The following is a 24,600-nucleotide window of genomic DNA, read 5'->3' as shown; positions in this document are numbered from 1 at the left end:
CTCCTGTGGCTCACTGGACCTCCCTCCGACCGAGACCAACCTCAAATGGCGTGCCGACCAGGTGGCGGTGATGCTTGACCGCCACTACAGTAGATACCCTCGTTAGTGTCGGTTCAAAATCGCCATCAGTTGCAGATTTTGAATCGGCACTTATAGTCACAGACTATTAGTTTCGGTATAGAACCGGCACTAAAAATCATTATCAGTGCTGGTTGGTAAAAATAAACCAGCACTGATATATGTACTATCAGGGCCGGTTTTTTTTTTACCAACTGGCACTGATAGTTTGTTTTTACCAACCACATCTATTTGCATGTGACTATTATTCTACTCCTTAAATTATCTACAATGATAAAATAGCTATCTTTCTCTAATTTGTATCATATTGGAGCTCTTGCTTATTCCAAAATTCAACACCAAAGAACAACCAGCTAAATTCAAATCTAAGTAATATAGCAACTAAATCTAACTAAGAATCAAATGGAGATCATTTCTATACATCTAATAATGACCAAGTTGCAAATTTTTCCTAAATTAGATCTCAATTGTATCTCTAAATTCGAAACCATAGAACAAGCACCAACCATCAACCCTAGAGCAATCTACCTAGTAAATCTATCTAAAAAAGAAATATAGATCATCTTATTAACCTTAGAGCATTTGACTCCTCCAAATCTTGAATCCTTCAACCGTAGAGGATGGGAAAAATGGTGATCGACGTTGGCTTGCAACGGCTCTGGGCGTGCTTGGGGGGCTGTAGTTGCGCTTGGAGGAGAAGGTGGGCTTTATACTGTTGCGTCATATTAGTGTCGGTTGGTATATCGAACCGGTTCTTAAATCCTTAGTGGTTGTTCGCGCGTAGTTATTCACGTGCAAAAGTTTAAGAACCGGCAATGATACGTCAACAGTATTGATTACTGTTGAACCGATACTGATGGTACGTTATATATGTGGTGTTCTGTGGTAACACGTTCTGCGATGCATACGACGTGTCATCCTATAGAGATGTCGATGTAGTGGCGGCCACGATGCGCTCTGTACTCGTACGGTGCCATGCTTGGGCCGACAAAAAAGCACGGTCTATGTTCCAGCTCTAGCTTCTATGATGTTTCGGTGCGTACCAATCCCAACCCAATCCAACCCCTAAGCTTCCTTACTAGTCTAATCGGAGTTGTTCGATCTGTCCTCAGCCAGCATGACCACCACATCTCCGTTGAAGTAGACGAGCTCCGCGTTGGCGACGCAAGCTGTGCGTCGGGTCGACGGGGCCGCAGAGCCCGCGCGCGATCTCGAAGTGGCCATGGAGCTCTCCGAGGCCTTGGAGAAATGGGTGCCCGAGCGCGTGCTCCTATCTGAACCGCGCCGTCGCCGTCGAGCTGTGGTGCTTCCTGTGGGTTAGCAGTGCAGGCTAGCGCTGTTCCGCGCGTCCACGTCGTTGATGAAAGGGCGGGATGTGCCCTGAGATCACAGCTCCCCGACGCTCGACGGGAACACGGTAGTCAACTCCGGTTGCACCTACGCCGGCGGGAGCACGGTGTTTAGGGTTTAGGGTAAATCATCATGTTGGTGAATAAGAAGTAGGCACAAGATTTTGCCCAGAACCTCTTAACCTAATGGATCTCAATTCTATGTAAGAACCCCGGCCCCAGTGTATAGAGAGGCATGGGAAGAGTCCTGGTACATTTGATAGAATATATCTATAGGATCTTATCTCAAATAAAACTAGAGACATATTAATTCTTTCCTATTGAGACTTTTAATTTTGGCAAGTGTTCACACAAAAACAAAAACAGTACATTCTTCTGTTTTCAGGAAAACATATTTCTAGTTTAAAAGTTGGGAGGCTTTCCTGTAACATTTACTTTTCGTAACTAAAGATGTGTAGTATAAATCTACCTTATATGGATACCCGTATACGAATCCCTAAAGGTCTTCTAGATTCTTACAGCATACGTTCGTATCTATCAAGGAATCGCTAGAACTATGGAAACTCCCAAGTACCTATGTATCCCTTTAACGAGGAAGTTTGTTTCTAAGTTTAAGGATGACAGGATCCTACTCGGAAAGCAGTTCGGACCATATACGATGACCCCCCTATATAAGGATCCGGGGGAACCTGAGGAGGGAGGATTCGAAAGACATGGAATCAGGAGCGCAATCGCAATCTCCATCGACAACACACAAAGAGATTTTATCTACTTGTAGATTCCATTTAGGCAAGCCACAAACACCCTTGTAATATGTCTCGAGATCAATACAAGTACACATGACATAGGGTTCTTATCTTTTGGGAGGCCCGAACCTATATTAAATCCTTGTCTTCTGACTCTTGGTTTGGCACGTTGAAGCATCCCCTACTTTCCGTCACATATTCGTAAGATTGACGGTTCACCAATCGTCGACAGTGTCGTCCATTTGGATCAATTCCAACATCGCCAAATCTTCTTCATCGACATCCTTGCTAACTTTGCCAAAGACAATGTTGAAATCCTGCTTCTCGGATGAGGGTTTCTATGACAACTTTGCCCTCTCGCTTGACAATGATTCAATGATCGACCGGGTGGTTCTAGGCGACATCAACCCTGAGTGCGAGTCTAGCAACGATGTGAGTCATTTCATGGATGAGTATGCCAGGGCTCATGACATCGAGCTAGAATTGCCCAAGAGCCAGGACATCCATGCAACGACGTGAACTACAAGTCGGGATCTCCCCCTGTGGCTTTTGGCAATTCAGATTACCGAAGGAACTTTCTGGAGGTATCCTTCGATGTTAGGTCTTTGATGGATGTAGACTCCTCTTCTGGTAGAGGATACCCCCAAAAAGCTTTCACCATCAAGGACGGTAGCAGTAACACGAGGGATCTAAAGTCCATCAATTCGGATCGGGGGAGGGGGATCGGACTCAACCCCCTCCGATGACAACATCTATTGACCTTGCGGGTCTTAACACCTCGCACCACCAACAAGGTGCCAAATGTTATAGATATAAGACCGCTTTGAAGCTTTTTGAGGTCCAAAACCAGCTCCGACAATCTCCCATGGGGAATCTTTCTACCCCCAACAGAAAGAAGTGGCTCCAAGACGTGGAGGAGGACCTCCAACAAGCACATGCGCATGTCGACTCTTCTCATCTGGTGGCGGTAGCCAACAGTTCCACTGCATGAAAGAGCTGCACCCTCCCTTCTCATGATGAATCAAATCGAGAGAGACAAAATCCCAGGAACCAGAGTTGTCAGGACGACGGTCGACCTCTGTGTTGCCACATGACCTCACCAATCCAAGATCATCATGATCATCATGTTACTGATCTACGCGGTGCCATTACTCAATGAAGAAACTCAAGGACCCCTCCAGACCGATCACACTCTCCACGATGATCTGATTAGAGGACATCCCGACATCACAATCAGTCTAGTTGGCATCATGATTGATCATATACCCCTGCGAGTTGGGTTCTCGCATCCACACAGGTTGCCATCAACAGGTGCCAATCCTTCTCGCCAGAGCTTAGGAGGGTACATTGGCAGTCTCGGTTCAAGCCCAGGGCTATAGAGAAGTACGATGGGACAACCAATCCTGCCGAGTTCCTCCAGATCTACACCATAGCCATCAAAGCAAGAGGTGGGGATAAGAAGGTCATGGCCAACTACCTCCCCACTGCCCTTAAATGGCCGACTAGGACGTGGCTAACCAACCTGCAGCCAAGAACGATCTACTCATGGGAGCACCTCTACGACCTGTTCTAGGGAAACTTCCAAGGCATGTACATCCGCCCCGGCAAGAAGAACAATCTCTTCTGAATCTTCCACATGGAGAAGGAGACACTGCACAAGTTCATACGATGCTTCAACAACATCCAAAGCACCATCCCCAAGGTAACCGATGCTGATGTCATCCAGGCCTTTACTCGGGGTTGCAGGAACCACAGGTGTATTGAAGACCTTGCCATCAATGACCCTAAGACGGTCAAGGAGCTGATGGATATCGCCGACAAGGCAGCCAGTGTTGAGGAGTCCCTCTCGTTCAATAAGGATAGTGTATAGGGCATTTAACGCCCCTAACCTAGACTAAGGGTGACTCATTGAAGAACAAGCGCAAGAAGAAGCCCTCCAACGAGGCAACAGAAAGAAGTCGAAGACTGAGGAGGTCATGGAGGATCATCCCGACAAGCGTTCTTTAGCACCCCAAGGCAAGGGCAAGCAACCAACCTCTTACAAGGAGAATCAGTGTTCTATTGGGACCTGATGCGACATTCACTAGACTGATGGCCTCTGACTCCTCCAGTGCCAGGTGTTCAAGAAGCACGTCAAGGCTGAGCCTGAGAAGCAGTAGGGAAGGCTCCATAGGACGCAAACCAGAGTTCGAACTCTAGTTCCAATGATCACTCGGATGCCCTACTAGGATGAGAAAAGGATGGTCGACCACATGTCAAGGCTGAGGCCGAGAAGCAGTAAGGCCCTGTGATCGCATGCCCTATAAGGATGAGAAAAGGATGGTTGACCACAAGTTTGGAGGCTTGGCTCCATATGATTCCAAGAGTTAGTACAAGACGGTGGCCCGGGATGTATTAGCCACCATCCCTTAGACTCACCACATGGTTAGACATCAAGATCTCCTTCGGCTAAGATGACTATCTTGAGAATTTTGTCCGGCCTGACCGCTTCCCGATCATGGCCGAACCCACGATCAACAACTTTAAGGTTTCCTGAGTGCTCATGGACGGTGAACATCATCGTCACCAGCACGCTCGATGTGATGCGGGTCACCCAGTCTACCATCCATCTAGTGCCCCAAGCCTTCCACAACATTATGGCTGGGTCCTCGGCCACTCCAATTGGCTAGATCATGCTCCCCGTCACCTTTAGTAAGCCAGATAACTTCCAAATGGAAAAAAATTATGTTCGATGTGGTCTATTTCGAGATAGCTAACAACGTTATTTTAGGACGACCAACTCTAGCCAAGTTCGTGGCTACAACATACTATTTTTATCAGTGCATGAATGTCCTAGGGCCCAAGGCAGTCAGGCTTGCGCTGTGACAAGTGAAGTTTGGACATAGCGGAATAGCATCGTACCAACAAGGAGACGAACAACTTGAGGCCCAAGGTAGTCGTAAAGTCTCAATACGAAGTTAAGACCGTTCCTTTGGACTTGATGGAGCCATCCAAGACATGCCCGGTATCCCCATGGTGGTGATTGAGCATAGGTTGGCTGTTCGTCCGGACGTCAAGCTTGTCAAGCAAAAGCTTTGACAATTCACTCCCAACCAGATAGAAGCCATAAAGGAAGAGATCAAGAAGCTCTTGAAGGCATGGTTCATCAGAGAGGTGGAGCACCTAAAGTGGCTGGCTAACCCCATCGTGGTTAGGAAGTCAAATGGGAAATGACACATGTGTGTGGACTTCACAGATATTAACAAAACTGTCCAAAAGATACCTTCTCTATTCCTAGGACAGATTAGATGGTAGACTCCACATTTGGGTGTGACTATCTAAGCATTCTCGATGCCTACTCTGGTTATCACCAGATTAGCATGTGTCCTAAAGATGGGGAGAAGACCTCCTTTATAACTCCTTTAGCGGTATTTTGTTATGTAAAGATGTCTTTTGGATTAAAAAGCGCTTGCACTACGTATTAGCGCGAGATGCAAATCACTCTCCATGACCAAATTGACCAAAAAGTCAAAGCTTATGTCGATGACCTTGTCATGAAATCAAAAAGGAAGGAAGACCTTCTCTCCAATCTACTCGAAACCTTCAAAAATCTCCACAGAAATCGAATCATGCTGAATCCAGAGAAGTGCGCATTAGGAGTCAATGTGGAAAAGCTACTCAGCTCCTGGTATCGCACAGTGGAATCGAGGTCAACCTTGAGAAGACCAAGGCCATCAAAGAAATGCAGTCCCCTAGGTTAGTACGAGAAGTCCAGAAGCTAATCGGGTGCACGGTGTCACTCAGTCATTTTGTCTCTTGTCTCGGAGACCGGGGGCTTCCCTTTTTCAAGTTGTTGTGCCAACATGATAATTTGAAGTGGTCAGCGAAGGTAGAGGAGGCTTTCCATAAGCCCAAAAGGTGTCTTTCATCTCCCCCCTGTGATAGTTGCTCCCAACCTAGAGGTGGAACTCTTAATTTACATAGCGGCCAGACCATGGGCCGTGAGCAGAGTATTGGTGGCGGAATGAGAAGAGCATGATTAGAAGGAGAAGAGTTAGAGACTAGTGTATTACATCAATGAGGTTCTTCACGGATCGAAGGAGCACTACCTGCAAATGCAAAAGTTGCTATATATAGTACTGATGGTCTCTGTCAAGCTACGACACTACTTTTAGGCTCACGAAATCACCATACCATCAACGTTCCCGCTCGAAGAGATCCTCCACAATAGAGATGCCATCACTAGAATCACAAAGTGGGCCGTCAAGATCAGGGAATTTGATGTCCATTTCATGCCTCGCATAGTAATCAATTCATAGGTGTTCACTGATTTTTTTGCTTAGTATGCTGAGCCCAAGTAACCCCAGAACACCCATGATGATATGACCGAGGTATGGAGTTTGTATTTTGATGGGTTACTAACGCTCAGAGGATTGGAGGTTGCGATAATCCTCACTCCCGACTGGATAATGCCTGCAATATGCATTGCAGATTGACTTCCTAACTGCTAACAAGGTGGTCGAGTATGAGGGTTTGCTTGCAGGTCTTCGAGTAGTTTCTGCGCTTGCCATCCACTACCTACTCATGAATGGAGATTCACAGTTGGTGGTGAAGCAAGTTAGTAAGGAGTATCAAATCTCAGATATGACCATGGTAGCTTACCTTGTGCAAGTGAGGAAGTTGAAAAGAAATTTGTTGGACTCGAGGTCACATACATCTTGAGAAAGCACAATTGCCTCGCTGATAGTCTTGCATGACTAACCTCCTCAAGATCTCCAATACAACCCGGGTTCTTTGTAGAAAGACTCTCGAAGCCATCCACGACACTGAAAGATGACACGACCAGAGGAGTGGTGGTCCAAGAGACCTATAACCAACTCAAGACATCACCAGGGATCAACGCTCCAAAAGTAGTTGTGGAGGAACTCATAGCTCCAATCGAATACGAAGCTTCATGGATGGATCCAATCTACAAGTTTCTTCAGGATCGAGTCATACCCGAGGATTAGGCACTATCCGAGCAGATTTCCCATAGGGCTAGGATGTACAACCTAGTCAATGGCATTCTCTATCGAAGAGGTGCCCATGGAGTGCTCATGAAGTGCATCTCTTAGAAGCAGGGTTGCGAACTACTAAAAAAATCCATGGAGGGGTGTGCGACGCTCATGCTTCCTTCTGAACCCTTGTTAGAAACGACTTCAGACAAGGTTTCTACTGTCCTACACCTCTCCATGATGCGAGCAAAATGGTTAAAAAATGCACCAATTGCTAGTTCATAGTAGACATGTGCACCAACCCGCTTAGGCTTTGCAGATGATCCCCTTGTCATGGCCTTTCGCGACATGGGGGCTGGACATTCTAGTGCCCTCCCGGTAGTGCTCGGGGGCTTCAAGCACCTCTTCATCGCTATTGATACTTTCACAAAGTGGATCGAATCTGAGCCAGTCGTGAATATCAACTTGGAGGCTGCCAAACAGTTCATCATGAAGAGTGTCATGACAAGGTTTGGCATCCTGAGTAGGATCATCGCAATAATGGCACTCAGTTCTTGAGTGTGGCCTTCATCGATTACTACAAGGGGCTTGGCACGAAGGTTTGTTTCACGTCTATTGCTCATTCGCAAAGCAACGGATAGGTGGAAAGGGCCAACATCCTAATGCTTCAAGGGATCAAGACCCGCATCTTCAACCGCTTATCCACCTACTCTAAAACCTGGGTATCCAAGTTGCCCTATGTGCTCTAGGTGGTCTAGATCAATCTAGCAGGGCGACCCACATTCAGCAGCGCAATGGATAAAACACCTTTTTCCTATTCTACGGCACTGAAACCATACTTCCCTGTAAACTAAAGCTCAAATCTTCCCGTGTCGAGTTGTTCGCCAACAAGGATGAATCATTTAGAACCAAAGTAACCACAAAAAGCTATCCCCAAAGTAGGAGGGTCCCTATATGGTGGTTGAGTCTACTCACCTCGGGTCGCTTAGGTTAGCAATTGAGGATGGAGAAGTCCTCAATAATACTTGCAACATCGACCAGCTCCGAAAGTTTTATGTGTAAGTACTAAGAGTATGTTCACATTAATAATGTTCATATTGCCTGTGAAGTTTCTTGAAGCTCTTTGTGTCATTATGTCTCCTCCAAAGCTCAACACCTAGCACTCGCAGGACGGGAACACGGGTGGTAAGCTGCTATTCGGGTACCTTTACCTAGCATGTGCACCCAGATATGCTTGGGCAAGAGTGACATAGGATCGACGTTAGGCTACAGAAATTTGTACAACCAAAGTGGCAGTATGTGCGTTTGCTTTTCTATCAGGCTTATTTTTAAAATTTTGTCGATAGTCTTTCTTTTTTCTCTTTGACTGCCTATCCGAGACTTCTTCCCATATAACCAATCGAGGGCTAAACGGGTACAGTATACTATGGGCTAATGCCAACATATCGCATGTGTACTAAAGCGGCTTCCTTCACGAAGGGATGGTTTTCCATGTTATGACCTCATGGGATGTGAAAGGTTCCTTATCACATCTATGAGTGCCCGGGCGCCACGAAGCCTCCCACTCACGTCAAACCTAAGGTTGAACGACTAAGCTCCATGATTAGTGATAAGGTTTTCTTATCCCAGCTGGAGGAAAAGCATACAATATTAAGAGTAATAAGTTGTTGAGTTCACTCGCTATCGAACTCCCGTTAAGTCCTACCACTCCTCTTGTACGCTGGCATTTCAGATAATAATACTCACATAGTAAATAAAAACATAAGTTCTTGTCCCAAGTGCAGGATACAAGAAATGAAGCCTAAGGGGATGCTGAGAAATCGATATCATCTACATAGTCCCTCACGGCACCCCTCATCGCCTCCGCCAACTGTGTGGCCTCCTCCTCGATCTCCCCCGGGAAGTCTTCCTGGAGGATGTTCACGTCCACCTCTGGGTAGCAGGCCTTGAGAACTGATAGGATTTAGGACACCGCTGGGTAGCAAAGGCTTGGTGGGTGATGTGCCTGGTAACCAATGGCTGGAAGCCCTCAAAGGCTTGGCCAGCCCTGCCATTGGGCTAGCAAGGTCGGTGGTGCTGGTGTCCTCCAGGGGTGGAACCTTCAGCCCCATCCCGCTCAAGGCAGTTTGGAACAAAACCAGGGTGGAATCAAGGGAGGACTGGATGAAGGACATCCAGAACTCCACCTAAGTCTTGCTCTCCTGTGTTCCAGATAGGTCTATAGCCAGTTGCGCCTTACCAGCCTCTAGCCTGGCTAGCCCCACTTCCTACTTGGCTAGACACACCTCCCGCTTGTCCAGTTTCTACTTCATCTTAAGCCTTTCCGAGCAGAGGTCGTCCATCCTGTACGTGGCAAGTTGTGTGACGGTGAGTTAGGTCACACAATAAGAACATGATACTACTAACTACTTTGCAGGGTTGCCTTATACCTTGAGAAGGGGATTCAGGAACTCGTCTGAATCATGGCTCCCCTCGGGTCTCGTCCCTTCAACAATTTCCTCCCATGACGCCCAAGGTGGTAGACTGATACTGGGAACTAGTGTTTCCAATAGAGTGATGAGCCTTCAGATCTCAGAGTGATCCGAAGGGTTTAGTGAAAAGTACACAAAGTGGGAAAACCTTTACTATATTAATGTCACCCGTCATGTCAGTTACAATTACGCCCTATTTATAAACTGTACTAAACCATTCACTGTTATAGTTTACAAGGTTACCCCTCCAACTGCCACAAGCTCAGCATATTTGAGGGTATTATGGTATTTTCCTAAGTACATCCAGATCATTTACAATCTTGCCCTTCATGTTCTTTGGTCGCTACCAATGGTCCTACCTTTAACCATGCCTTCATGCTTTGTTCCGTCTTGGTGGACTTGTTTCACCATTTTGCTTGGATTTTCGAAGGTCTTGGCACGGTCGCACCTTCGGTGTCCCTTCGAGTTACTACCTCACGGTATCACGTGAAGCCCTTTGGTTTAGCTCTAAAGACCTGATGAAGGCTTCTCTTGCCCTGGCTGTTGGAACCATTCCTTCAGCGCGGAGAGTCCGAAGGGTTCCTTCGGCCTTCCGAAGGGTTCCTGCAACACGTCAGATCCATGGTAACTATAAGTCTTGTTAGTTTGCGGCATCCGTGAAGGTCTTCGGCCTGATGTCTAAAGGGGCATGTGAGACCATTCCCAATCAACAGCCCCCCATGTGCAAGGTTCCTCCTCGATGGGGCGAACCTATGAATTAGATGGTATCACCAAATGACATCCCCTTTGGCCCAATGAAGGCCTCTTGTTATACGAGTTACTTTTTGCTAATTAGCCCCCCTTGCTCACCCGAAAGGTCTAACATTTCTATAATTGGCAATTTTATTCTGGCGAGACGGTTTGAATTTTGAAATGTTGGTTACTATTTATTTGTCTTAAATGGCATTAATGCGATGGTTCAATTTCCAACGCGCGCCTTCTCAAATTGTCTTGAGTTGGCATTCTAACCGCTATGTATAGAGTACCCCCATGATTCATTTGTTTTATCGAGCCGCTGCGTTCAAGCCTACGTGTTCATCTCTCTATGCTCTACACGAAGCTATTTGCCATCCTTCGTGGGAAACCAAAGTTTTCCCTCTCCCCTGAGTACCAAAGCTATCCAGGGAACCAATACATGTCTCACCTTCTCGAGCTGGGCCCTACCTTTTTGTGAACTCCCATGTGGGTGACACCCTTGAGTGCAGGGGGCTTAACCACCGCCTGATGATGCCCTCAGTGATGTTCCATGTTGTCAAGCCCTTCACCTTCAACACCGCGATCTCACCAATGAAGGTTCGAACCATGGTGGTGAACTGCAACACCTCCATCCAGACCAGCGTTGGGTACGGAATGAGCCCGCAACATTTGATGTCTCCGGGTGGGGGTGGATGGTTGTGCGACCACTTCTTGTGCCACCCTAACCAAGAGCTCTTGGTGGTGAAGTCAATGTAGTTCGCGGATTTCCTGTTGTGGAGGCAGAAGCTGGCGCCACCGGCAACCTAGTTCTGCTACAACCTCTTCAACACATAAAAGTAGCAAAATAGGTCAAGAAAGGGTCACGTGCCCAGGTACACCTCACACAAGTGCACGAAGACGCTAAGCATCCCGATGGAGTTGAGATTAAGGTGGATGAGCTCAATTCCATAGAAATTGAGCACAAGGATGGGGAAGCTAGAAGGGGGAAACAGAACCCACAACAGAAGAAGTCGAGGAGCACCATAGGCCACTTCGTGTCTAGACTGGGGATGTCTTCTCCCTCCGCTGGCACACAGGCGACCAAGGCACATGAGGGAATCACCACGTCATGCTTCAACTGGGTGAGTGTATCCTCCAAGAACTCCAATGTTTCCCAGGCCAAAATCAAGGTAGTGGCATCGACTGAGGAGGTGGAGGTGGCGTGCTTCCCTATCTTCTTGTTGCCCATGGTTTGGGTCCAAGGAATGTGAGCAGATTGGGAATATTTGACAAAAGGTCGCAGGCGCAAGGAGGAAGACGAGGAAGCTAGAGCTCAAGAAAGAAGAAGGCCAAGGAAGCCAGAGTATCCCCAGGCCGCCCTGGGTCCTTTTTATAGAGGTGCTCAATGGTTTTCTGACTAGCCCTATGTAGGTTTCAAGTACTACTCGGGGCCATGTTGTCTGCACCCGCGTCCTATTGCAGTTAATGCTCAGGATCACTTTCAATGCATGTGGGAGCGGTTGACGCAAAATCCCAGTAGGGTAGGTGCACGTCCATGATGAATATGCTTTAGTTTCCATACATCATCTTGATCTTTTTGCACAAAAGAGGGCAGGTTCTTTTACCACCCCATGAAACCTCCACTACGATGATTCAAATTTTGAAAAGCCCATCGGTTGGAGAGCCAAGTTTCCTCATTCTAAGAATTTAGGATGATATTTCTCGGTTAATCCGAGATTTCTACTCAGAAGAAAGTCCTTGGGGGGGGGGCATGGAGCTACTTGAAGGAGGCTTGACATCCTAACTAGAGGCTCAGAGATTACCAGATGCCTGATTGGGTGAAGGTCCTACCCGAAGACTTGCCAATATTTCGTTCAAGGGAAAAGCATCATGAGCATAGAGAAAATGATCGAAAGAAAGTGGCAAAAGGTTCATTATAATTATCAAACTGATTGTTTTTACATTCAAAATATGCCTATGCACGTAAGTGCCTCTACAAGTTCCTATTTCGGGCAACTCGGGAGAAGAAAACAGAAGCAAAAGGACACTAAGAGTCCCTAATGGTGGCGCCTACGCTTCAGGTTTCTCCTGCCAAGACACCAGGATGGCTGAGGTTTCTCCAATCCCTGAGCCGCCATAGCCGTCGTCGGACGAAGAGGAGTTGGGGGATTTCATGGTTCTTCCTTTCATCACCTCTGCCTCCTCCTCCTCCTGTTTGATCTCCTTCTTGAGGAGGTCCTAGTTGATCTCCTCCTCGTCATCAGATGAAATGTAGATGACTTCAACCAGGGAGCCCAATCAAGCTGGAGGAGGGGATGGAGCGGCTAGTGGCAGCCCCTTTGGCAATGGAGGGAGCATGGCGGTTGAAACTAGCTCTAGCACTAGAACCGATTCTAGCCCTAGAAGCAACCCCTCTAGATCGCTCCCTCTTGGTGGGACTACGGCCAGCGGAACTGGCGCCAACTTTAGAGATGATCCATTTGGATCACTCGCACTTGGAGTGGGAGAAGACACCATGATCAATAGTAGAGAGGCTCTGTGAAGGAGGAAAGTTTCTCTCTTAGTCAGTAACAGGTGGCTTGCGAGGTAAACTTCTGCTTATAATGCTGCACTAGTCGGAGGAGTGTGCGTCAGGGAGGGGACGTAGTCATTGTGATGCTAGTCCTGTGAGTGTTTTGAGTCCTACTTGAGGAGACGTGGCGATGCCCCGATTGGCCCCATGATGTTTCCGTGTTCCACTTGATGCCTTGGTTTTTTTGCACGCATGCCCCATCGCATTTAATGTTAGAATTACTTTCGACGCATGCGGGAGTAGTTGGCACAGGACCCCAGGAGAATAGGCGTATTACCCCATCAAACACAATGCAGTTAACTTATGTCATTATGTACTTGCGCTAGAAAAAGAGGAGAATATCACACCACCACACGAAATATTTGATGCGGCGGTTCAAATTTCAAAAATACTGCTGTTACAGAGACTATTCGGATGAGATCTCTACCCAGGACTTTACATAGCTACCTGGGAAAGCCCTATTTCCCTATTAGGTGACCTTGAGATGAACAGGAACCCAGCTAGATGCATATCCTACCTGGAAACCTGGGTTACCACCCGGAGAAGCAGCCTACCATGATGTCTTCCCTGGCTAGGCTAAGTTTTTGACCCGCCATAACCTCATTTCATGTACTGATCAGGGCTTGGCAATGGGTATTATAAATCTACCATATATGGATACCCGTATACGAATCCCTAGGAATCTTCTAGATACTCGGAGCATACATTCGTATCTAGAAGGGAATCCCGGGACATATGGAAACTCGCCGTAGGTACCAGGGTATCCCTTAAATGAGGAAATGTATTTCTAAGTATAAGGATGACATGATCCTACTCGGAAAGGAGTCTGGACCCTACATAGTGACCCCCCTATATAAGGATCTGGGGGACCTTGTGGAGAGATGATTCGAAAGACAGGCAATTAGGAGTGCAATCACAATCTCCATCAACTGCGCAATAAGCTTTTAGCTAGTTATAGATCACATCTAGGCTAGCCACAAACCCCTTTGTAATCTATCTTGATATCAATACAAGAACACAGGACGTTGGGTTATTATCCTCCGGGAGGCCCGAACCTATATAAATCATTGTCTTCTGACCCTTTGTCTGGCATGTTGAAGCATCCCCTACTTCCCATCACATATTTTTAAGATCGACAGTTCACCAATCATCGACAGTAACAATAATAAGTGTTCAAGTACTCTATTAGGCGATATAATGCTAGACTCGTGCTTTACTTTCCTGGTTGGTGACCACATATGCATAACACCCCACTTATATCTGCATTATAATGTTAGGACTGTGGCACACGGTGGAGGACATCGGGGGTAGGCTCCGCGGTTGAAGGGGCTCCCATGGAGGATGCAAACACTAGGTGGTGAAAATTTTGGAAGGGAATCAGGGAAAGCTGGGCTACTTATAGGGTCCACATAAAAGTAGATGGTTCTTAATGAAAACCGACTACAATATCTGCACCAAACCCTAACCCTAAACACATATCGTAGATGGTTCCTAGTGAGAACCGACTGCGATATTTCATATTTCATATAACCTTCTGATCCCTGTCATGCATTTTGCTATCCTTATTTCATACACACAACATGCGCACATTACAATATATTCCATAGCTAAGTTAGAGATATGTTGCATATATATTGGTTTATATTAAAACCAAAAGATGTACAAAATATGTCTGGCGCCCATGAAGCCAAAATGATGTCGATCTAGCCGGCGTCGCTACACTGCCTACACACTACCTATCTAGCACTATCTATTGCACTAGCTGCATGTGCTACATGCTACTATGAAGTGACGAAAAGTGTGAGAAAACCCTAAGCGGCTGGCTCCTGCATGTGAATATGAAGTGCAAAGAGTCGCGTCCTCTCAGCTTCCTAACTATTCATATTCTAGTCGGTTTCACATGAGAACTGACTATTATAAAGACCATAACATAGTCAGCTAGGATAAAAAGCCATCTGGTAACATTTCATGGTTTGCTCATTTGGAAAGACGACTGTGATGTTGTTACATATCGCAGACCATTTCATAGAGTCTGGAAAGACAACTGCGATGTTGTTACATATCGCAGACCACTTCATAGAGAAACCATCTACGATATTCTATCATCTCGAACTGTTATTCAACCCCCCCCCCCCCGCCCCGAGCTATCAGTAGACGGTTCAATGGTAGAACCGTCTTCCTTATCTCATTCTCAGATATTTTTGTGTGACGTTTGCCATATCCCATCAAATAATGTGGCGTTCTATAGTAGTGGCAACTATTATAGATAGTTGACATCATGCTTTCATACATGCACAGTATAAAGTAAGTATTGGCTTTGTATTAGGGGCATATAGGGACCAGCACACTTACTTTGCCTTGAAACGTGAAATAAATCTTCTATTTGTTAACACAACTATTCAAAGCATATGCCTTATATTTGGGATGATGGGACTAGCAATTCCAGCTAGCTATAGATAAGAGAAGTTTGATAGAATTCTTGCCTCGCAGAGTTAATAAGAATGTATTATTTCCTGTTTACATTCCGAGTGCTTGAAACTAAAACTAGTCAAACAAGAAAATATACCTTATGACCTTTTAATCTGTACAGGATTCAGAGAACATTGATGATGCCGCAAAACAAATACTTGACCTTTTGCGCGCTGCCCATGGTAGCCAGGAAAACAAAACAAAATCATTCTTGTTCCATGGTTGGGAAGGACTGGGGGCATCTTCTGTTCTTAAAGCTATAGCTGAATTCCTGAAATCAACAAGCTGTGATTCCGACACAAGAAATCTTTTTGGCAAAATTATCCACGTGGACTGCACTTTGTGGAAAAGTAGAAGGGCCATGCAGAGGACAATTGCAGAGGAACTAGGCCTTCATCATTTAATGCCGCGGTTTCATAAAATGGATGAGGATGATGATTTCAGAGGGGTAGATGATGGTTCAAGAGTAGAGATAGCAAGCATTGGAACAGCAATTTTTCAATCTCTTGTAAATGAAAGATTTCTGGTGATTTTTCATTGTGGAACAGATGAAGATATCAATTTCGATGACTTTGGCATTCCTTCGAAGTTCAGTTATGGTGAAGTTTTATGGACGAAATATGGAAGATTCCAGCTCACTCGAGAGGATGATTTCAGCTCCACGTCGATTAATATTGTGGGAAATATTAAAAGAATTTTGTATTTATGGCATCAGGAAGTTGTTGAACTAATACGTTGCATGGGTATGATGAGCATCAACACAGACCTAGTTCTGGACTGCTATTCATACTTACTGTTCCTAATTTGCCAAGACAGCACTCGTACTGTTGACTTCGATTGGCTTACTCATGCTTGTAATTATTGGATATGTGATGGAATCCTACGAGGGGACAGAGCATGGGAGATTGGTAAAGCTTTACATAAACTGATACTGACACCATTGGGCTATTCTTCAGATTTAGTTCAGTATTTGGAAGGATTTTTGGGAGAAGAAATTGAACGGCGAAGAGAATGGGTTTCAATCACAATTAAACAACATGGAGAACAGAGAAGCTTGACTAGTCCTGTTAAGGCGTCATCCTATTTCCTCACATTTGTAGGAAATGGTCAACTCGAACTACAAACAGATTTATTTCAACCGGCCAGCAATCTCCATGTGCTAAAACTCTGCAAGTGCAGCTTTGATTTTTCATCACCTCCTTTCCGCTACTGTCAGAACCTTAGGTTCCTTTGGCTCGACCATTGTACAAACAACGCGAAGGATCCGGAGCAAAATGCAGTCTCATGTTTCCCAAACCTGTGGGTGCTTGACTTGCGTTTCACAAATTACATTAACTTTTCGCATATGCTAGAACTGATGAACAATCTCAGGGAGTTAAATACAATGGGAGTCTCCTGGAGGACTATCAGTCATGCATGGAAAAGACTGCAGGATCTTCAGAAGCTGAGATTAACAAAAACTTCAGAAGTGATCACAGTGGACAGCTGCTCCTCCATAGATTTGATGAATCTGGAGCTTCTTGACTTGTCTAGTAATACTCAAATGGAATCATTGCCAGACCTATCATTAGCAGAAAAACTAAAGATGCTGGTTCTTGATGGTTGTTCTGGCTTGGCGCATGTCACACTTGAAAGAGCTCCAATGCTCGAGATTTTTAGTTTAGATGGTTACGGCCCAGCAACGAACTGGACACATTCCTTGCAGCTGCCAAAAAGAGAACTGCGTCCTAAGTCCCATGTATCTCAAGATGAAGCCAAGCTCTCAAAGGTCTCCCTAAAGGGTTGTGCTCGGCTGCACAGTGTATTCTTGCATGCATTGCCTAAGCTAGAGGAGTTGGACATGTCTGGTACAGCCATCAAAACACTCGATCTTGGTGCAATGGATGCCCCACGGCTCAAGAAGCTATTCTTGCTGGGGTGTGAGCAACTCCGTAGCCTACTCTGGGATGGAAATAACCCTGAGCTACAAGTGCTACATGTGGACACTCAGGGGAGGAGCACAAGATCAGCAGTCTGTTGTGGAGAATTGAGGTTCGAAGATTTTGAAGCAGATATTACTTTCAAAGATGGAAGGTTTCTTTGGTCAGCCATGCAGGGACTGTATAGGAGAATGAATTATTCTTCCAGCGTGCACCTCCATATCTGTTCTTCTACGATCCATAGCCAAGCCATAATAGCCAAAAGTATTGTGGAGATTTGTCAAAGCCATGAGGATCTGGTTACAATATGGTCTTTCTTACCATATAGGGATATTGTCCTTACGAAGGATGTTGCAAGTTCAGCTTTATCGTGGGATCGCCTACAGCTTAAACGTTTGAAAAGGCATGTCGAGATTGGTGAAGGAAGTTGCCATTTAGAGAGTATGCGAGACAGTGAACACTACCATCAATTTGTCCAATTCTATATTGAGTCATTGCATGTTCACGACAATTCCTCAATCAAGGCTATCCCGCCAAGTCCTCTGGGAGATTTTTGTACATCGTGGTCAAACTTCAAATGGTGCCACGTAGAAAGATGCCCCAAGCTGCACACTCTCTTTACTTGGCCGACCGGAACAGAAATAAGAGTTGCGTTTCTTCATTTGGTGACATTTTCTGCGTCTGACCTACAGATGGCCCACTGCATCTGGGATAAAGGAATTAATGCTCAAACATGGGAGGGATATTACTTCGTTAACCTAAAACATATATACCTGAGCAACTGCCCCAGGCTCAAGTTCGTCCTTCCCATTTCCTTCGACTTGCCAAGCTTGGAGATCCTCCACATTGAGTACTGCAGCAATGTCACACATGTTTTCCCGTTGGACCACGAGTACCCAAAGAGAATAGCAGCTCGTGCAGAATTCAAGAACCTGAAGCACATCAAACTACAACATCTACACAACCTGGAGCAGATATCCGAGGCAAGAGTCTTGTCCGCGCCGGCACTGGAGACGATCAGCCTCAGGGATTGCTGGGGCCTGCGACGGCTACCGGCTATCGCAGTCCGCGATCCTAAGCCAGTCGTGGACTGTGAGAAGGACTGGTGGGACAAGCTCGAGTGGGACGGACGGGACGCCGGTCATGACCCATCGCTCTTCAAAACGCGCCATTCGGACTACTACAAGAAGACCATCCGGAGGGTCTCCGTTCTGAGGTTTGTTTTTCCATGATCATTTGCTACAAGACTTATAGTCTGATACGACTGCCTTTATTTCCTATCTATTCCCTGTGATAATTAATCTGTTGATTTACCGACAAGGGAACATCATCTAGAACATCCTCTTGAGTTGTTCTTCATTTTGTAGGTAATCTTCTCCACCACTACAGCAGTTTGCTGCTCTGGCATGTGTTGCTCTTCAGCAAAGCAAGGGAGCTTGGCTTACATGAAGCTTCAGATTGTTGCTATTACAAGTTCCATCGATCTCAACTATGAGGTGTTTCCTTTTTCTGCGTGCCGGCAAAAGTGTTCGTGTTCTACAGTGTGGCTGTATGTAGCAACTATGTTGCTACTTGCAGCGATGAATAAATTGTGTGTTTCACCAAGATACTTGGTTTAGGTATCCTTGGATTGGTGTGTCAAGAACTGGTGTGCTATTTTTCTCCAGCTTAGAGTGGTATTCACAATCGAGCTTGTGGGCATGAACCTAGTGTTCGTGGTTGATGAACTGTAACTTCAGCTTGTCTTTGGCTGATGGATCGACACATATTTATGTGATGAATGATTATATGTTTGCAAACATGTGAGTTTGGCTGATGTTGCGATCTTTGCACACGCACACACGCACACGCACACGCACACGCAGGCGCGCGCGCGCACATATATATATATATATATATATATATATATATATATATATATATATATATATATATATAGGCCATGGAGCTCACTTTCTAGATATCATTTTGTTATCTACCTTCTTGTGAGTTCTCTCTGGTAGTGATCTTATGATTAAACTGTTTTAATACTTTGAAACAGAGTAGATCTAAGAGAGAAATTGACTACTATCTCTTTTTACAGTATCATTACACGTCAATAATGAATCAATATAAGCCGTGCTGGTGGGTTTAGGATAGTTTACGGCTGGCATGTTTGGACTGCAGGAGTTTCAAAAGAAATGTTAAATTTCTACATGGATATAGAGAAAATAAATGTGTGTTCTAAACAGAACTAGCCATAAGCAACCAATTGTTACAAATTCGACAAGACTTGGACTAACACAATATACGTTATTGCAGAACCATAAAAGATTGTACTATCTGCAGTTTGGATTTTTTTTTTAACGATCTGAGGTAAGATTTATTAGCTCACAGAAGGGGAATCAAATTTTATAGGATCGAGTCCTACGAAAGACTTTCTTTTCTATGATGACATGTGTTATTTTCCTCTCTCTCCTCTTCTATCTAGCTGTTGGATCAAATAATGTATTGCTGAATCAGTATCTTATGGAGATCTTTTGTAGAAAGATTCTATAAAATTTAATTCTCATAAAAAATGTATGATCAGTGCCAACAAGGTGTGCGATTACAAGGAGCCCCCTTGTCTCCTTACCACACCAAATTTTTATGCTGAAATTTCTCATCCATATATCAGTTCTATAAATTCTACGCCTCCTTTTTTTAATTTTCATGGATTATGTTAGAATATGCATAGAAAACAGAGCTCATCCAGACAACAACTGACAAAGGTTTAACGTGAAAACCGTAGCTTGAGGGGAAAAACAATGGCATAAGAAAGTAAACAATGTCACTATAACGCTCTCCATAAAATAAATTCTTGTTTTTTCTGTCCTTCAGTAAAAGTAGTACGGGAATCATCCATTCCACCTACGAGGCTGGAAACCGCCCATTGCACACCCCCTCCCCCCGCCATCCTGCCATCGGTCCAGGGCGCCGCCTCTGCTCCCCGGATCCACATTTTGTGCTTGCTCCAACCTCTCATGCCACCCTCCCCAGCCGCGTCCTCCTCCGCTCCTTCGACGCACTATGCAACATTCTCCAGCGCAACTAGCTAGGGACGACGGGAAGGTGCCGACTCCTGAGAGGAGGGAGAAAGGATTACAGATTTGGACCCGAGGAGGGCGATGACTGGGCGAAGCGTCCTATGAATCAAGCGAGCAAGCCGACTGGGCCAAGTTCTGGGCCGAATTGGACCGATGGGGTTTCTACACGGGCCGACCTGAACAATATGTGGCTAGGGATACGTGGCCCCAAACAGCCCACCATAGATTACGCATTCTATTTTTTTGCGAGTAATCCATTCTAAATTACGGACAAATTAATAACCATAAGTTGTCAAGAACTAGATACTTATCCTGATGAACATGCTTAAAAATGATAAAGTCAGGAAAACAAATTAGCAAATCAATCAAGACAGGAAAGCAGATAAAACGTGTGGAAATGAACACACATACCTGCCGGTGCAAGCTTAGCAGTTCTAGTTGGGACAAAGTCCGGCAGCCATCAGATCGTTTTTTGAGAGAACTGCCATGAGATCATTACGGATTTGGGGGTGGAATCCTGGCAAAATCCTACGAAATTTCTCGGTTCCAAACAGACCTTTGACTCCTTTTCCGTTTCCCAAATTGTGCTACACTTAGGGGCCGTTTAGTTCGGAGAAACGGGGCCGATTCTCGTCAGAATCGGTCCGAGGCCAAACAAACGGTACCGCGATAATCGTTTTGAAACGAAACGTTTCCGAGAAACGAGATAGAAACGTGAAACGGCCGACCGCCAGTTTCTGAGAGAAATGGGCTGTTCTCGTTCCAACCTCCCCCTCGAGTTTACCTGAATTAACCCGCAAATGACACTGGGCCAACGTTCCAAACTCTGCCCGTTGCAAACGGATCGCTTTGCTGCCCTCACATGCCGCCCGTCCGTGCGTCCGCCCGCGCAGCTGCCGCCTGTGGCGCCGACGACCGCGCCCTCAAGTTGCCCCCGAGCCCGCGCCATCAAGTTGGGCCCTAGCCTGCGCCGTCCAGGTCACACGGCGCTGCTGCCCGCGCCCTCAAGGTGAGTGACCCCTCCTCGCTCTCCCTCCCTGTGAATTTAGATCTAGACGTTCATCGTTGTGATTGTGCCGGGAAAAGAGTATTTCTTTCTTGGTTTTGAAATCATCATACGAGTGACTGCGAGATGTTGTGACGGACCGCGAACTCCATAAATTGAAGTCAGGTCTCAACATGATTTCAGGCCTTGTTAGGACCGCGAGATGCAGTGAACCAGTGCTCTATTCGTTGTTGCATCATCTGGCAACCCTTGTGATTTTCTGACCTGAATAGGTCAATTTTTGCAAACATTAGTTAACTTGCAGGAAATTATGTTGCTGTTTGAGTTGGATGTTAATGCAGAGTGAGGCTCGAGAACATTGTATTGCCTTGGCTGTTTGAGTTGCAGGAAATTAAAACTTGCAGGAAATGTTATGCTTGCTTAGATATTCCTTGGCTGTTTGAGTTGCTTAGATAAATGGAACTTGCAGATCAAAAGACGCATCGAAACGTCTTTCTCTTTCTCAAACATAAAACTTAGGTCTCCTCTAGGTCTGGCCTTGTCTAGTCGTGACCCTGTCCTTTTATAGCATCCTAAACCGACCTTGGCTTGGAATTGTGGACTCCAAGTCATAACCGACTCGGACCGTGCCCAGCGATCAAACCAGTAGCATAACAAGACTGTGCCTTCCAGCGTGAATAGAGAGTTTTCAGCTGAAACTCCCCTTGGTGGTCAGACCGATATCCTAGTGGTCAGACCGCCCGTCTCAAATAGAGACAATTTTTTAATAATTGAATAATTCGTATCTTAAATGGTAGCAAATCATGTTGTATTCCTTCTATAGAGAGGTTAAGCATGCAAACAAATACAACTCATTTTCTCCCCGCCCTAGTTTTTCACTCTGGGAAGCCCTAATTATCTTCGTACCGAAGAGGGATGGAATTCAAAGAATGTGTATAGATTATCGAGCCCTGAATGAAGTAATAATCAAGAACAAGTATCATCTACCCCGTATTGAAGATCTATTTGACCAATTAAAAGGAGCATGTGTGTTCTCCAAGATCGATCTTCGGTATGGGTATCATCAACTAAAGATCTGTGTCTTGGATATTCCAAAGACTGCATTAGTTACTCGGTATGGTCTATATGAGTACACAATAATATCTTTCGGTTTGACAAATGCCTAGCCTACTTCATGTATCTGATGATCCAGGTTTTATGGAGTATTTGGACAAGTTTATCAAGGTATTTATTGACGACATCTTGGTTTACTCCAAGAACGAGGAAGAGCACGCAGAACATCTAAGGATGGTATTACAGAAGCTCAAAGAGAACCAGATGTATGCTAAAGTGGGCAAGTGTGAGTTCTGGTTGAAGGAAGTTCCCTTCCTTGGTCACATTATATTAGCACGAGGTATATCTATGAACCCATCCAAAGTGAGTGATGTTCTAAACTGGAAACCACCATAGAATGTTTTAGAGATCCGCAGTTTCATGGGTCTAGCAAGATATTATCGTCGGTTCATAGAATATTTCTCCAAAAAAATAGTGAAACCAATGACAGAACTGATAGAGAAAGGAGCAGAGTTCAAGTGGATAGTTGCTTGAAAAGCTAGTTTCAATGAGTTGAAGAAAAAGGTTAACCTCAGCTCCAGTATTGATCATGTCTGACACCCAGAAGCTATTTTCGGTGTATTGTGATGTATCTTTCAAGGTTTGGGTTGTGTGCTCATACAAGAGGGTCATGTGGTAGCATATGCTTCCAGGCAGTTAAGGAAACATGAAGAGAACTACCTGACACATGACTTAGAGCTAGCCACAGTAGTTCATGCACTTAAGATATGAAGACACTATCTGATAGGTCAAAGGTGTGAGATCTATTCAGATCATAAGAGTTTGAAGTATATCTTCACTCAACCAGATCTTAATCTCATATAATGCAGATGGTTAGAACTTACCGAGGATTATAACTTGGGAATCAACTATGACCCAGGAAAGGCAAATGTAGTAGCTGATGCCTTGAGCAGAAAATCTCAGGTCCACGTTATAACTCTTCAAAAGATGAGTCTTGAGCTATGCAAGGAATTCAAGGAGTTGAATTTGGGAATGGTGTGTAACACCGAAATAGTTGCAATGGAAATAGACTCAATGCTTGAACAAGATATAAGGAAGGGTTAGCTTGAGGGTGAGAAGATTTTGGAAATCAAGCAGCTCATCAAAGTTTGCAAAGCTCCAGATTTCACTGAACATGAGCAAGGTACAGTGTGGTACAAGCGCATGATATGTGTTCCGGATTTAAAGGCTATTCAGGATACAATTCCAAGGGAAGCGCATGATCAGTTTTTGTGGTACGGAATGAAATGTGCAGTAGCAGAATATATGGCTTTGTGTGATATCTGTCAGCGAGTCAAAGCCGAGCATTAGAGACCCGCAGGGCTGCTACAGCCATTGAAAGTACCCAAATGGAAGTGAGAAAAAATTAGCATGGATTTCATAGTGGGTCTACCACAAACACAGTCATGGTGTGACTCTATATGGGTCATAGTTGACCGGTAGACAAAAGTAGCTCATTTCATTCCAGTCAAAGAAACCTATCAAGGTCAAAAACTAGCTTGAGTTATATATGTCCAAAATTATCTGTTTGCATGGAGTACCAAGATCATCGTATCTGACCATGGCAGTCAGTTTGCTTCACGGTTCTGGCAACACCTACATGAATTTATGAATACAAGGTTGAATTTCAGCTCAGCATATCACCCACAAACTGACAGATAGATAGAAAGTGTAAATCAAATTCTTGAAGATATGTTGAGAAGTGTGTGCATTGAAGAATAGTAACAGTTGGGACAAGAACCTGTTGTATGCGGAGTTCTCGTATAATAACAGTTATCAAGCTAGCCTCAAGATGTCTTCTTTTGAAGTCTTATATGGAAGAAAGTGTAGAACCCCGTTGTTTTGGATCCAGACTGGGGAAAGCCAAGTTTTTAGTCCAGAAGTTCTAAGAGAAGCAGAGAGGCAAGTACAGGAGATCAGGAATAATCTAAAAACTACTCATCAAGGCAAAAGAGCTATACAGTTAATCAACGTCGAGAACTAACTTTCAAAGTAGGAGGCTTTGTGTATCTCAAGGTGTCGCCTATAAGAGGTCTATGCAGAATCAAGGCTAAGGGCAAGCTTTCACCTCAGTTTATTGGTCCTTACAAGATATTAGGAAGATGAGGAGAAGTAGCTTACCAGCATGAGTTACCACCTCAACTCT

General features: G+C 45.1%; 1 protein-coding gene across 1 annotated transcript; it reads left to right on the top strand.

Moving 5' to 3' along the window:
• The first annotated feature begins 3,809 nt into the window (after positions 1-3,809).
• Positions 3,810-19,015, top strand: LOC133925382 (uncharacterized). The gene is made up of 4 exons (XM_062371325.1): positions 3,810-4,037; positions 6,644-6,769; positions 15,494-18,507; positions 18,659-19,015. Exons 1-4 carry the CDS (start codon positions 3,810-3,812, stop codon positions 18,660-18,662), a joined length of 3,372 nt encoding a protein of 1,123 aa, XP_062227309.1. The 3' UTR covers positions 18,663-19,015.
• Positions 19,016-24,600: the final 5,585 nt, after the last annotated feature.

The sequence above is a fragment of the Phragmites australis genome, chromosome 7 (assembly GCF_958298935.1).
Source record: "Phragmites australis chromosome 7, lpPhrAust1.1, whole genome shotgun sequence".
NCBI lineage: Eukaryota > Viridiplantae > Streptophyta > Magnoliopsida > Poales > Poaceae > Phragmites > Phragmites australis.
The sequence above is the reverse complement of the archived record's forward strand: the minus strand, read 5'-3'. Positions and strand labels throughout refer to the sequence as shown.

What these genes read in the sequence shown, in the direction of transcription:
- LOC133925382 (XM_062371325.1), top strand. Translation starts at nt 3,810, where the DNA reads ATGGAGAAGGAGACACTGCACAAGTTCATACGATGCTTCAACAACATC. An exon ending in TCTCGTTCAATAAGGATAGT is followed by an intron (nt 4,038 to 6,643) that starts GTATAGGGCATT and finishes TATGCATTGCAG; the next exon opens with ATTGACTTCCTAACTGCTAA. An exon ending in CACAGTTGGTGGTGAAGCAA is followed by an intron (nt 6,770 to 15,493) that starts GTTAGTAAGGAG and finishes TAATCTGTACAG; the next exon opens with GATTCAGAGAACATTGATGA.